The 14,034-nt window shown below is 39.9% G+C and overlaps 1 protein-coding gene across 3 annotated transcripts in view; it reads left to right on the forward strand.

The window, feature by feature from the left end:
• Ttc17 (tetratricopeptide repeat domain 17) overlaps window positions 1–14,034 on the forward strand; it is a 102,271-nt gene that overhangs the window by 32,331 nt on the left and 55,906 nt on the right. For all 3 annotated transcript variants that reach the window (XM_055599920.1, XM_055599931.1, XM_055599938.1), the window contains exons 11-16: window positions 2,702–2,848; window positions 4,964–5,079; window positions 5,229–5,394; window positions 6,932–7,009; window positions 7,144–7,368; window positions 10,208–10,394. In XM_055599920.1, coding sequence (XP_055455895.1) covers window positions 2,702–2,848; window positions 4,964–5,079; window positions 5,229–5,394; window positions 6,932–7,009; window positions 7,144–7,368; window positions 10,208–10,394 — 919 coding nt within the window. The remainder of the gene's footprint in view (window positions 1–2,701; window positions 2,849–4,963; window positions 5,080–5,228; window positions 5,395–6,931; window positions 7,010–7,143; window positions 7,369–10,207; window positions 10,395–14,034) is intronic.

Raw genomic sequence — 14,034 nt, forward strand, 5'->3', positions numbered from 1 at the left:
CTATAATTTTGCTACTGTTATGTGTCATAACGTAAACATCTGATATGTGACCCCAAAGGGGCTGTGACTCATAGGTTGAGAACTGCGGCTCTGAGGTGTAAGACCTGTTTAAAATGTGGAAGAGAGGATGAGCTCTCTCCTAAAGTCCCTCGAGAAATCTCAACCAAACTCCATTTCCTCTAAAAAAAAAAAAAAAGACAGTAAGTGCCATTGGCTAGGCATATGCTTTCTCTCACCTGTCTCTGTATGCATACATCAGAACACACACACATGCAGCCATTCTAGTCTATCTACTTTGAAAGAAAGAAGATATAGATGCATTTATACTGAGCAGCGCAAACCTTCTGGGTGAGGGATGTAGGGAGGGTAAACAACCAGATAAACAATCATGAAAAGTAGATCAAAAACAAAACCAACATTTACCCTATTCTTCATAAGACCCACTGTGTAAAGTTCTAGAGAATTTTCTAGAGACAGACTGAGAGAATTCTCAATAGAGGAATATGAAATGGCAGAGAAAGAAATGTTCAACATCCTTGGTCATCAGGGAAATACAAATCTGAGATTCCACTTTACACCCATCAGAATGGCTAAGATCAAAAACTAAAGTGACTACACATGCTGGAGAGGATGTGGAGAAAGGGGAACCCTCTTCCATTGCTGGTGGGAATAAAACTTGCACACCACTTTGGAAATCAGTCTGGTGCTTTCTCAGATAATTAGGAATAGTGCTTCCTCAAGATCCAGCTATACAATCCTAGGCATATATCCAGAAGATGCTCCACCATTCAACAAGGACATTTGCTCAACTATGTTCAGCAGTTTTATTTGTAATAGCCAGAATCTGGAAACAAACAACATGTCCCTCAGCTGAGGAATGGATAAAGAAATTGTGGCACATTTACACAATGGAATACTACTCAGCAATTAAAAACAAGGAAATCATGAAATTTGCAGGCAAATGGATGGAACCAGAAAAGGTCATCTAGAGTGAGGTAACCCAGAAACAGAAAGACACGCATGGTATATACTCACTTATAAGTGGATATTAGCCATATAATATAGGATAACATATTAAAATCTATAGTCCTAAAGAAGCTAAATAAGGAGTACCCTAGGAAAGATGCTTAATATTCACTCACAAGGGCAAACAGAATAGACATTGGAAGTAGGAGAAGATGGGGAACAGGGCAGATACCTACCACAGAGGTACTCTGAAAGACTCTACATAGCAGGGTATTAAAGCAAATGCTGAAACTCAGCCAAACTTTGGGCAGAGTGCAGGGAATCTTATGGAAGAAGGGGGAGATAGAAGGATCTGGAGGGGTCAGGACCTTCAGAAATATACAAAGTGAATAAATTGTAATTAATAATAATAATTTTTTAAAAAGAGTCAGGAAAGCATTTCTAGTCGAACAATCCATAAAAATTTGGAATTTTTTAATTTGAAAAACTCTAGACAACATTAATAGTAATAGTAAGAAACAAAGATAAATAGGCCTTTCAGGAGGGGCAACAGCAATGTGGAGTAGATGCTCCTCTGACTTCTACGGCCCAGTTGCTAACACTTCTCCATGTTTGGCTTTCAAGACAGTGACTAAAGAGTCATACCACCTGAGAGTGTAGCTCCCTGTTGTAAGCCCAAGCATTGTAAGAAGGAAAGCAAAAGGTTTAGAAATATGACTGAAATCCAGTGTGACTTTTGGATGTCCTGGTAGTTTGGGACTGCCCTGGGCCAGTGTCTATTCAGTCATCTCGCTTCTGTGAAGCAGAAGAGTGTGTTTTTAGTACAAGATCCAAAGCTACAAGTTCAGCATGTACGCTCCTTCCTCTCACGCATTTCCTGTCCCATCCCTCCCAGGGTTCTTTTCTCATTCTCCATATGAAACCAATATAACTATGGCATCTTATGAATGTATTAAATATTTTATCTTGGTTGGAGGAAGGCTGTACATGTGTGTGCTCCTTTATTTTTTGAGTTTCCCCTCATTCACTGTAAAGTTTGTATTTGGAACTGACCATAATCTCTAATCTCTAAATGACAGCCATATAAAACCCATAAGAATACTTTAAAATTGTCGCTGCTATTTTTCATATGTATGAGTATTTTGCTTACATGTACATAATGTGCATCATAGGTGTGTCTAATGTCTGCAGAGACAAACAGAGGGTGTGAGAGTCCCTGAAGCTAGAGTTGCAGGGGGTTGTGAGTTACCACATGGGTGCTGGGAACCTAACCAAGTCCTCTGCAAGAGCGTTAAGTGCCCTTACCCTCTGAGCTGTCTTTCCAGTCACTAAGAATATTTTCTTCAGCTTCCTTAATTCTAAGCACAGTACTAATTTTATAGAATAATAAACATTTTGGTGTTGGCAGGAGGAGGAAGAAATCACCTAATTGGTTAACCACTGAATCTAAACCAGGAAACCATAAAAAGGACATGAAAGGACAGGGAACTAAGCTGTGCTTCTGCTCACCCTCTGTGGTAAAGCTGAGTGAGCGTTGTTAGCCTCACTGTGTAGCCACAGAAAATAACTGTTGGGACATAGTTCTAAGAAGTAAATATTCTAGTGCTTATTGTTGCCCTGCTTTCTGAATTTCTATTAGACTATTGATGAATGTTCACCAGGTTTTCGGGTTAAGTAAAATCTCCCTCATAACTCCACCTCCACTCACAATTGGATTAAACTTCTCATCTTCTAGTTTGGTGATGATTCCTCAACCTCCAGTATGATGTCCGTGAACTTTGATGTTCCTACAAATCAGAATGACGTCAATGATTCTATTAAGTCTTCTCCTGTAGCCCATTCTGTTCTCTGGGTCTGGGGCCATGACTCCGATGCGTATAGGGTAAGTGTGCAGAGAGTAACGAAGGCGTTTTCTCTGTCAGGCATGGTCTGAAATGCAGTGGCCCTGCACTGCACTGGTTAATGTGGCCTGACAGTATTCAGCCTAGTGCAGCACGCACTGAGCAAAACTACTATTGGATGCAGGCATTCCATTGGGGGATTATGTGTCAGTAAGCTCTTGCCTGAGTTCCTCACCATCACCAGGCAGGTGAAAGCCCTGATTCCTGTTTCACATGCTGGATAATTACTAGGCTTTGTTTTTGTCACTATTCAGATAGTACTGAAGGCTAAGCTGATACTAAGATGTCCTAGGTAAGCTTCTTGCCCTGTTGAAGCTTTAACTAATGGACCTACATACAGTGACCACATTGGTAAATTCATTTCTAGGCTACCATGAAGAAGTTGTATGTTAGCTAGGTTGTATGGTAGCAAGGGCATGAGGACAAAAAAAGTGTAGTTTTTATTTACCATCAAAATTTCAGAACTTAATTGGATATTTATTCTAATAATCAGCCCTTAGAGCTAATTATTATATAATACAAATTCCTCAAAGTTTGGTAGCGTCAGGGTGTTAGTAGGCCTTTAGTACAGTTATTTATGTGAAGGAAAATGAACATTTTACAGATTGCTAAAGGAATTGCTGGACAGCTGAGACAAGAGGCTTGTCTGAGCACTGGAGTTGCCTTACTAAAAGGATTATAAATTTTTGGCATTTAGCCAAAGGTGTTTGGTTGGGATTTGTTGTTTTGTCACTATTAGGATATTTATGTGTGCTTTCAGATAAAGGTCACAAATTGTGCCTCCAAGCAAAGGACGTACCCCCTCCTTTACAAAGTCCAAAGGTAGATAGGCTAAACTTCAGACTCAGACGACCCCAAGTGGCCAATGACTTTAGGTGACTTGTTTCTTCCTCTCTTATGGCGCCAAGAACATTATCAGTTTCGTCTGAAACCATCGGCAACAGAAACAGCAGGCAGTTTGTTCATGTGAGACTGAGACTTGCTTTTCTTTCCAGTATTGCCTCCTGTTTGTCTTTGTGTTTCATTGCTCAGCTAACAGGCCTGCCCCGCACCGAGCCAGTCTGTGGTGAATCAAAAGGAGTAAGTTAGACTAAGAATTGGCAGAAGGAATAGTATAAGATCAGGCAGAGTACCCACACTTTTCTGAAAATACTACTTTTCTGTTCAGTCATTCTTCTATGCTGTCTTACTGTTCAGTTGCTGTGAAGAGACACCATGACCAAGGCAGCTCTTATAAAAGAAAGCATTTAATTGGGGGTCTGCTTACATTTTCAGATGGTTAGTCCATTATCCCATAGTTAGTCCATGGGAGGGAAAATGGCAGCATGCAAAATGCAGGCAGGCATGGTGCTGGAGAAGTAGTTGAGCATTACATCCTGATCCCCAGGCAGAGAGAAAGACACTGGGCTTCACGTGGACTGTTAAAACCTCAAAGCCCACCCCTAGTGACATACTTCCTCCAGCAAGGCCATAAACCTAATCCTTCTAATCCTTTGAAACAGTGACTAAGAATTCAGATATATGAACCTATTGGGTCATTCTTATTCAAACCACCATGAATAGCTAAATTTTGAGGGTGTTTGTTTGTTTGTTTGTTTGTTTTTAATTAGTTTTTTAGAGACAGGGTTTCTCTGTGTAGCCTTGGCTGTCCTGGACTCATTTTGTAGACCAGGTGGGTCTCGAACTCATAGAGATTCACCTGCTTCTGCCTCCCCAAGTGCTGGGATTACAGGTGTGTGCCACCACACCCAGCTACCAAAATTTTTTTAATATTTTTAAATTTATTTTTATTATTTATGTATATATGAATGTTTGGCTAAATGTATGTATTTACATTACATGTATAAAGTGTCTGTGTAGTCCAGAAGAGGGCATCAGAACCTCTGGACCAGGAGTTAGAAATAGTTTTGAGCTGCCATGTGGGTGCTAGGAATGGAACCTGGGCCCTCTAAAAGAGCAGTCAGTGCTCTTAACCTCCAATCATCACTCCGGTCCCTAGTGTGCCTAAATTCTTTTAACAATTCATATGTTAAAATTCATTTGTGTTGAAATGTTGAATCTAATGTAATCTAAGAGAAGATTTGTTTCTTTCATAGGACAAACAACATATTCTTTGGCCTAAAAGAGCAGATTGTACAGACAGCTATCCCAGAGTTCCCCTTGGTGGGGAATTGCCAACATACTTTCTGCCTCCAGAGAACAAAGGACTCAGGCAAGTGCTGATGGATTTGGCAAAGCACCTGATTCTGCATGGTTGTCTTCTGGCGGTTCTTTGAGAGCACCAGCCTTGGACGTAAAAGGTTAAGTCTTTGTCTTGAACTCATCCAAACTTTGAAAATATGTTCCTTTTTCTTGTGCCAGGATCCACGAACTGACCACTGATGATTATTCTTCAGAAGAAGAGGCCCAAACCCCTGACTGTTCCATAACTGACTTCAGAAAAAGCCACACTCTGTCCTACTTAGTCAAAGAATTAGAGGTCCGCATGGATCTGAAAGCCAAAATACCCGATGACCATGCACGCAAAGTAAGGCTCCCTTAGGCTGCTGTTTATTCCTGTCCATTCTGGGTGACTTAGGAAGCCTCTTAGATGGAACAGAAACCTGAAGGAAGGGGTTATTTAGCTTTCAGTCTGAGAAACTAAAGTAGCATTAAGAATTGGTGAGATGACTGAGGTGTCGGCCATGCTTCTCATCAGCAGAGAATCAAGAAGTGCTCATTGGGGCTGCAGTATATGGAGTTCAGCTGAGCACTGTAAGTGCCTCTAACCCAGAGAGGTCTGAAGATGAGACACATAGAACTCTGATGGAGGCCATCCTGACTAGTTCAGTTTAGCTCTGCACCTTCTGAACTTCCACAGAAGCTTCTTCTGTAACTAAGAGTTTGAAAGTTCTCCTGCTCTGGCCTTGTCAGCCTTGCTTTGTCCCTATGTAAGGCCCTTAGGAATCTATAGATTTGGTAGCCATCCAGCAAAATTATAAGTAAGTTCTGTTAATACTATTTCCTGGTAGTTGTGTGTGACTAAGAGTACTTTATTAATATAGATGACTAGATGTGTGCTCTAGAGATAATATGTAGACTGCCATATTTTAACAAACATAACTACTCTAAAACTACAAATAAAATAATCTTTATCTTTTTAGAGGAAAACAGACCATGGCAACTAGTTTGTCTTTTGTTGTTATTAATTTAAACTGAAGTATAGTGACTACCTAGATTTAGTTCACAATCACAAAAGCAGGAAAATGGTCATTTTCCAGGTACTTTTGTGGGTTCTTAGAACACAAAGATGATTAAGATGATGATTCTTTGCAGTTGCCCGCAATACTAAAGTAGCTGAATTGAGATCCAATGCTTTTCAGCTTGGTAAGAGTGCAGAGTTTTAGTATATCTAGTATTGTATGTTGTTGATTCTGGATAACTTTTCATTAGATTCTACACACATAGGTAACATTTAGTGGGAGAGGGTATATTACTGGAAAGAAAACAGCGAGACAGAGAGATAGAGGAGAAAGAGAGAGGAAAGGGAAAGAATGTGTGCGCATCTTTTAATTTTTATAATTGAAGGAAACTAGAGCATGTGTATGAGCCAGAGTATACTTGTTAGTATGTTATTATACTCATGTTGTGTATATGATTATACATGAGTGGTTGTTCTTAGGGATTTGGTTAAATGTTTGCCACACAAGCATGGGGACCTGAGTTCAGATCTCTGCACCTATGTAAAAGCTGAACATGATAGCGAGTGTTCATAATCTCTCATTTACTAAAGATGGTTGGAGGCCAGCTAGTCTAGGCAGTCAGTAAGTTCCAAGTTCAGTGAGAGACTGCGTCTTAAAAATGAAGTAGAGAGTGACAGGGGAGAGGAAGACATCCAGCATCAATCTCTGGCCTCCACATGTCACACACACACACACACACACACAGGAACACACATAAAACACCCCCCCCCCCCAAAAAAAAAGGAAGAATTCTGAGGCACTGTGGAAAGAATCTTAGAAATTCTTCTAGGTGTCTTCCCTGTTATTTTTAATTGAGTCAGTCTTTCTTTTTAATGTTTTCAGATTTTACTTTCCCGTATTAAAAACTATACTATCCCAGAAGAAGAAATTGGGTCTTTTCTATTTCATGCTATTAACAAGGTGAGTCATTTGTTTGAGGCCTCTAAAACTTAAATACCTACACAGTATAATTATAGTTTTAATGTGTCTGTTAAAGCTTCTGTTTAGAGCCAGCACTCTACTTTTGCCTAACAGACCTCCTCTGATATTCTCAGCCCAATGCTCCTGTCTGGCTCATTCTGAATGAAGCAGGACTGTACTGGAGAGCAGTAGGAAACAGCACTTTTGCTATCGCCTGCCTTCAGAGGGCTTTGAATTTAGCCCCGCTTCAATACCAGGACATTCCTCTTGTCAATCTGGCCAATCTTCTGATTCATTACGGCCTTCACCTTGATGCTACTAAGCTTCTCCTGCAAGCACTGGCTGTCAACAGCTCCGAGGTGAGGTGTTCTGTACTTGGTTGCAGAGTTTACTTTGTTTTTGTATAGGAGGGATATGAAAATGTCAGGTTTGCTTTTCAGAGTTGAGTTGGCATATTTTAAGAAAAGAAATAAATAGATTTCGTTTTGCTTATTTGTTTATTTTGAGGAAGGATCAGGCCGTGTACCCAGAGCTTACCTCAGTTCATTATTCTCCTGCCTTGGGCTCCTGATTACATGCTGTACCACTCTGCTAGCCCTTTTGAAATTTGAATGAGTGAAATTCATAATTCTCGTTTATCTTTTTTAAAAACTTGCATATAAATAAAACTTGTGTAGTTATGAAAGTATATTGTCATTTTCTGTGTCAGCCTGCAACACCTGACTCTGATCCTGTCCTACTCAGTACTGAGTGTGCCTTGCTCAGTGTTACGTCATTTTATAGATGCAATATTTAATTTGTAGATGTAGTTACATCATCTGATGCACAGTTAAACAGGTCTTTTGGTAAGGAATAATAAGCAGGGGTCTGGGAATGTAACCCAGTGGCAATATAAACAACACCCTCGATTCAGTGCCAAGGTGACAGATATGTGCGATCATGCCCAGCATGACTGCTTTGTTATTCTTAGTTCTTATTTGTAGGACACCACATAAAGTTTGATAAAATACAGTTCTAATAGATAACCAATTAGGTTGTCCTTACCTAACACCTGAATGATTATGTATTTTATCTCCAGAGACTCCTTTAGAAGAGATGGGTGTGAATAGCTTAGGTTTAAGATATTCTAAAAGTAAATTTTTAAATATAATAAAATGTTGTCCATTAAGAGTTCACAATTTTGCAACTGAATTTTAAGCATAATTTTGTAAGCTCTGTACTTTCCAGCAGGTCAGATTGCTGTTACATCCACCAGATACTATTCAGTGCTGCTATGCAGCAGACACAGTGCAGTGAGAACAGCTCTCCTTGTGGAGATGTGGTGAAGCAGGCATGTGTGGGAAGCCCAGTGCTGCTGTAGCCTGTGCTTCTTCACTTGCTGCCGCCACCAGCTCGGGGAGCTGAGTGACAAGAAGGAAAAGCTGAGCTCTCAGAGATAGTTGCCTTTCTGTATTTACTGTATCCATTTAGATGTATAGTTGTGAAGTCCTATGATACTTCACAAGATAAAAAGAGAAATCTGGGTAAGTGGAGCAAAAATACACCTAACCAACACTCCCTCCCAGTTGTCAGCATCTGGAAATACTGACCTGAAACCAGGAATTCTGTACAAGTGTTTCATAGTGATCATTAAAGCTTACTATATTAAAAAAAAAAAAAAAAAAAAAACCTGTTACTATATAGTTTTAAAGACATTAATTTAAATGGTTATATAGTCCATAGAATGTTATGCCATGACTTACTCTTTAGGTAGCTGACAGTCTTAGTAACTATTGTCAATAATGGTTTCTATCAGAGCCTTTTTCTGCATCCCAGATAATTATTTTAGCACTGAAATTAAGTCAATGAAATAGTAAATATTTTGATATCTCTGGAACCTTACCCAGCCAGACATCCAGCAAAAAGTTTGGGCCAATTCATAAGCAAGAGCTTCAAATCTTCATTGCACTTGTATCTTCACCTTAATTATACACTTCATTTGTTTTCCTTCAACTAGATCTAGACACCATCCAAGTATTTTACACTTAATGGTTGATTTTATCAGAAGAATAACCTTAGGAGACAGACTTTTTCCCATAATAGATGAGTTAAATACACACAAAAACTGAAAGACATCAGAACTTAACCAGCTTAAATTTGAACTCGGAGATACGACCATAGAGCTCACACTCTTACCCTCTGACCTAACAGTCATAAAACTGCTTTGCTTATTTTGAAAATGCAACTTCCTTGTTTTAACATTTCTTAGCCGTTTAATAAAAAGGTTTGGTTTTACTGGCCTCAAAGCCCATGACGGTCCTCTGCCTCCTGAGTACTAAGATCACAGGCAAGTACCACAGGCCCAGTTTAGAAACATGAACTAAAACCCATGGCAGTTCAGTGTCCAGGTGGGTTCCATAGTAATAAGAGCAGGGACTGCCTCTGACATGAACTGATTGGCCTGCTCTTTGATCACCTCCCCCTGAGTGGGGAGCAGCCTTACCAGGCCACAGAAGATGACAATTCAGCCACTCCTGATGAGATCTGATAGACTAAGATCAGAAGGAAGGAGAGGGGGACCTCCCCTATCAGTGGACTTGGGGAAGGGCATGTGTGAAGAAGGAGAAGGGAAGATGGGATCGGGAGGGGAAGAGGGAGGGGTTTATGGAGGGATACAAAGTGAGTAAAGTGTAATTAATAAAAAAAAATATGAACTAATACTAGATTAAGTAAAATTAGCTGTAAAAATGCATTTTATATGTCCATGTTAGAGAACTCCTGGTTTTATTCCATTCATATGAACATCACAGAGGGCAAAGTTAGTGTGTGGGGGTACAAGTCACAATGTATCCACAGTGATGGCTTTACTGATAGGGAACTAATGCTTTAGGGTTGGGAACGTCAGTGATACTGGAAACATTCTAATTGTTTTACATATTGGAATGAGTAGCACTTCAAGAATATATTCATATGTAATAATTCATTGAGTTACATACTTACCACCAGGTACTACTTTTAGTGCTTTTTAATCTTTATGAAAAGGTGCTCTTATATATATTGTACAATTTAGAATTGGCTGGTTTGAATAAAATGAACAAGTTAGCAGTAATCTTTATAGAACAACCTAAGAAATATAATGTAAATGTTTTATGCTTCTCAAAAAAAAAACAAAAAACAGTTCATTTGCATTCTGCTGATTTCTTTTTTCTCTTCTTTCAGCCCCTAACCTTTTTGAGCCTGGGAAATGCTTACCTTGCTCTGAAGAATGTCAGTGGGGCACTTGAAGCCTTCAGACAGGCCTTGAAGTTAACTACGAAATGCCCAGAGTGTGAAAGCAGCCTGAAGCTGATCCGCTGCATGCAGTTTTACCCTTTTCTGTACAACATCACCTCTTCTGTTTGTAGTGGTAAGCACCTGTTTAATGCCAGAAAAATGAGAAGTTCAACCAGTGTTGCTGTCATCATTGAAAGAACACAGAGGTGATTTTAGGAACTTCTTCCAGGGTTTTAGAAAGCTAATTTACCTGTATAGCAAAGAAGTTCATTCATTAATTCCTGAAATGCCTTAGGAGTTGATTTTTCTCATTTCCAGAACCTTAGTTAAGAAATCCTGACTTAAGTTTTCTCTGTCCTAAATTTCTATGTAACCATGACTGATATTCATGGTGTCAGTATGTGTCGTGAACACAGTTCGGCACACTCAACCCCTGAAAACAGTCCTTTCCATTCAGAATACTAGTTGAACTTTCCTGCATCGTTATAATAGTTACCTGATGGTACATCCCAGGTGTCCTTTCTATTTAAGTGCATCTGGCTCTGTACAGCAGGTATGAAACCTTTCTAAAAGTCACATGAACTCTAGTAAGCTTCACTATAAGGAAAAGATTGTCTATTTCATGCAGTTTCCATGTATATGGATCTTCAGTACCTAGCTACTGCTAAGTGGAGCAAGTTTTCACCCCACTGATGTCCAGATTATAGTGAAATGTTTAGGCAAAGGACATTCTAGTTCCTTCAATATTGATATTAAAAACTAAGCAAATCTGGCACCCAGTTTATGTGACTTGACTTAGATGATTTATAATAGATTTAAAACCAGAAGCTGGTTTCCTTGGATCCCTCTACCAGACTGCCAAAGGATTTTGATGGACTTGGGAATAAATGCACTGGCGTTGTTACATACCAAAGTCTCTCAGCAGTGTAACAGGTCAGATGCATATCAGCATTGGGCATGATATAAATTAGAGCTGTCGTGAATACCGAAGGCCTGGACAGTCAAGTGGCCAGCACTAGCGTTCCACAGACTCTTGCCTGACCCATACACTGCCACACTCTCGGATCCCAGTAAAATGGCAAGTCATTGTCTATGCAGTAAAAGACAGGAAAAGTTGTCACACATTTGCTGACAGACTAAGTACATTATTTATCATAGAGCAGGTAACTGGAGAAAAGTAAGCCTTGAAAAGTTCACTGCAGGGCCAGTGAGATGCCTCAGCAGGGAAAGGCATGTGCTGCCCAGCCTGAAGACCTGTGTTCAGTCCCCATAACCCACATGGGGGAAGAAGAGGACCAACTCACACGAATTATCCTCCAACTTGCACATGTGTAACGTGCTATGTGCATGCACTCACACAAATGTGCATGTGTCATATTAAACCAAAATGAAATTTTAAAGAAGTTTATAGTAAATACAGGGTATTCAGAGCTTTCCAAGCATGAGTGGTTTTTCTTACTCTTACTGCATCCAAGAAAATGTGGTCTTTAGATATTGGTGTAAACCAGGAACAACCTCATTCTCTTTATAAAGGGCCTTTTATTAGAGAAACTCATGTCCTTATGTTCTCTCTCACTTCTCTCAAAAATTTAGTTCCTGGGTGTTTATACACATTAGTGACCTTCTTCTAAATGTTACTGTCCTTTGTATTAATGTTGCACACTTGTGTTCAGTTTTTGTTGTTGTTTTGTTTTGTGCACTTTATTCCTATGTCATCTATGTCAGCAGAAAGAATTTAGCTGTGATAAACTTGTCCCGAGAGCCTAACTTGTCAAAGAGCAAATAATGTGAGGTAGGTCTTTATCAGATGTGGAGCATCTGCTAGTCTAGATTGTCTCAGTGACATCCTCAGGTCCAATAAAACTAGGGGAAAAAGTTTTTCTTATAAGATGAACTACTATTGTTCTTTCAGAGACAGCTCATCAAAAATTGGACAAGATTCAGTCCCATTTACACTTAAATAACTAGCTGCATGAGTTACGAGGCCTTTGCTCTCATTGGCTCCCATTACTGAAACTGGCTCTGCTGTCAGTTTTCTCAGATGGTGATGATGTGAAGGTGAATGTGTCCAACCAGTGGTGCTGCCATAGCGCTCCTAGGTGTGAAGCCACTTATCTGGGTTTTTACTTGTGTGTTATTTTAACAGACCCATTTCGAGTATTTTATGAAGGAAGATTTAAAAGGTTGAACTTTTACAGTTTCTTTCTTTGAGAATTTTGTAAAACTTGCTGTGATTTTGTTCACGCCCAAGTCTTCTCAGAGCCAGTCTCTTCCCTTGTCAACAATGTTGTGCCCCATCCTATATCAAAATCCTTGGTTGTGTGATCTTCCACTCAAGCATGGTCAGCATTTCAGAGGCTACACTCTTAGAGAGAACTGACCCTTTCTCTCCACACAGCTCTTTAGCTAGGAGGTAGAATTTCATGTCCAGTTCTCCTCCTCATGCTGGGATTTGGTCTGGTTTAGGTTGGCACAGGTCTTATGAATGCTGTCACAACTACTGGGAGTTCAGATACATAGCTGCCCTGCTGTGTCCAGAAGACGCCGTTTCCTTGTAGTCAGCTGCTGCCTATGACTTTTATTCTTTCCACTCCCCCTTCCACAATGATCCCCGAGTCTTTGAAGTGGGGAATATAGTATATGTGTTCTACTTAGGGCTGAACATTCTGAAGTCTCTTATTCTTTGTTCCTTGGCCAGTTGAAGGTCTCTGTGTTGATCATTACCTACTGTAAACAGAAGCTTCTCTAGTGAAGGTTGAGAGATGCTTTGATCTATGGATACAACAATAAGTCATTAGGAGGTAAATCAATAATATTTCCATTTAGCAGGATAATAGTAATAGACTCTATTCTGTGGACTGTGCCCTCTCTAATATGGAGTTTGGCTCAATGATGGTGGCAAGTATGGGTTTCATCTTGTGGATCAGGCCTTCAGTCTAATCAGAAGGTGGTTGGTTACCGCCACAACATTCATGGCACTGCTCCACCAATGGCCATGGCTTACGAGGCCAGTTATCACTGCAGCTCAGAAGGTTCACAGATTAGTTAAGACTGTTGGCCATGTTCCTCCTCTGGAAGCATGCATAGCACATAGCACCTTCCAGCACTATTTAAGCTAGCCAGTAGGGATGATGCCTCCAGGTCAGTCACATCATATGACCTAAGTATATGTTGTCTTCAGCATTACAGGTGTACCATCAATGCAACAAGACATGTTTACCTGAAAATCTTACACCAGGTGTTAGAAATTATAACTACTATACAGAATAAGTCATACATGAATGTTAGCATATCTTGGAATTTTAGGCAAGTTCCTATATAATATGTTTTATGGCCTTTGCATGAATTTCCAAAATCTGTATATGAACTTCAGTAGCTTGCAATATACATGTGAGTTACCTTATAATCTTCTTACAGTGTTTCTGTATTTATCACATGCATTTACAGAAATATCTCTTATATTCTCTGAGGTTTTAATCTCCTTTCTGCAGCTGGAATCTCTGTGGATTTATGGCTTGCTGCACACAGTGTTCTGTAGTTTAGATTTTTAAAGAAAGAATTGTTGCGTGTTGCTGCCTCCTTCAGACTCTGCAGCATATAACACCTGTAGCTGAGAGCCTATACCTCACCACTTTCTTCACAAGAATCTCTCTCTCTCTCCCCCTCCCTCTCCCTCCCTCTCCCTCCCTCTCCCTCTCTCTTTCTCTCTCTCTCTCTCTCTTTCTCTGTGTGTGTGTGTGTGTGTGTGTGTGTGTGTGTGTGTGTGTGTGTGT

Source organism: Psammomys obesus, unplaced genomic scaffold (genome assembly GCF_907164565.1).
Source record: "Psammomys obesus unplaced genomic scaffold, mPsaObe1.curated_primary_1811, whole genome shotgun sequence".
Taxonomy (NCBI): domain Eukaryota; kingdom Metazoa; phylum Chordata; class Mammalia; order Rodentia; family Muridae; genus Psammomys; species Psammomys obesus.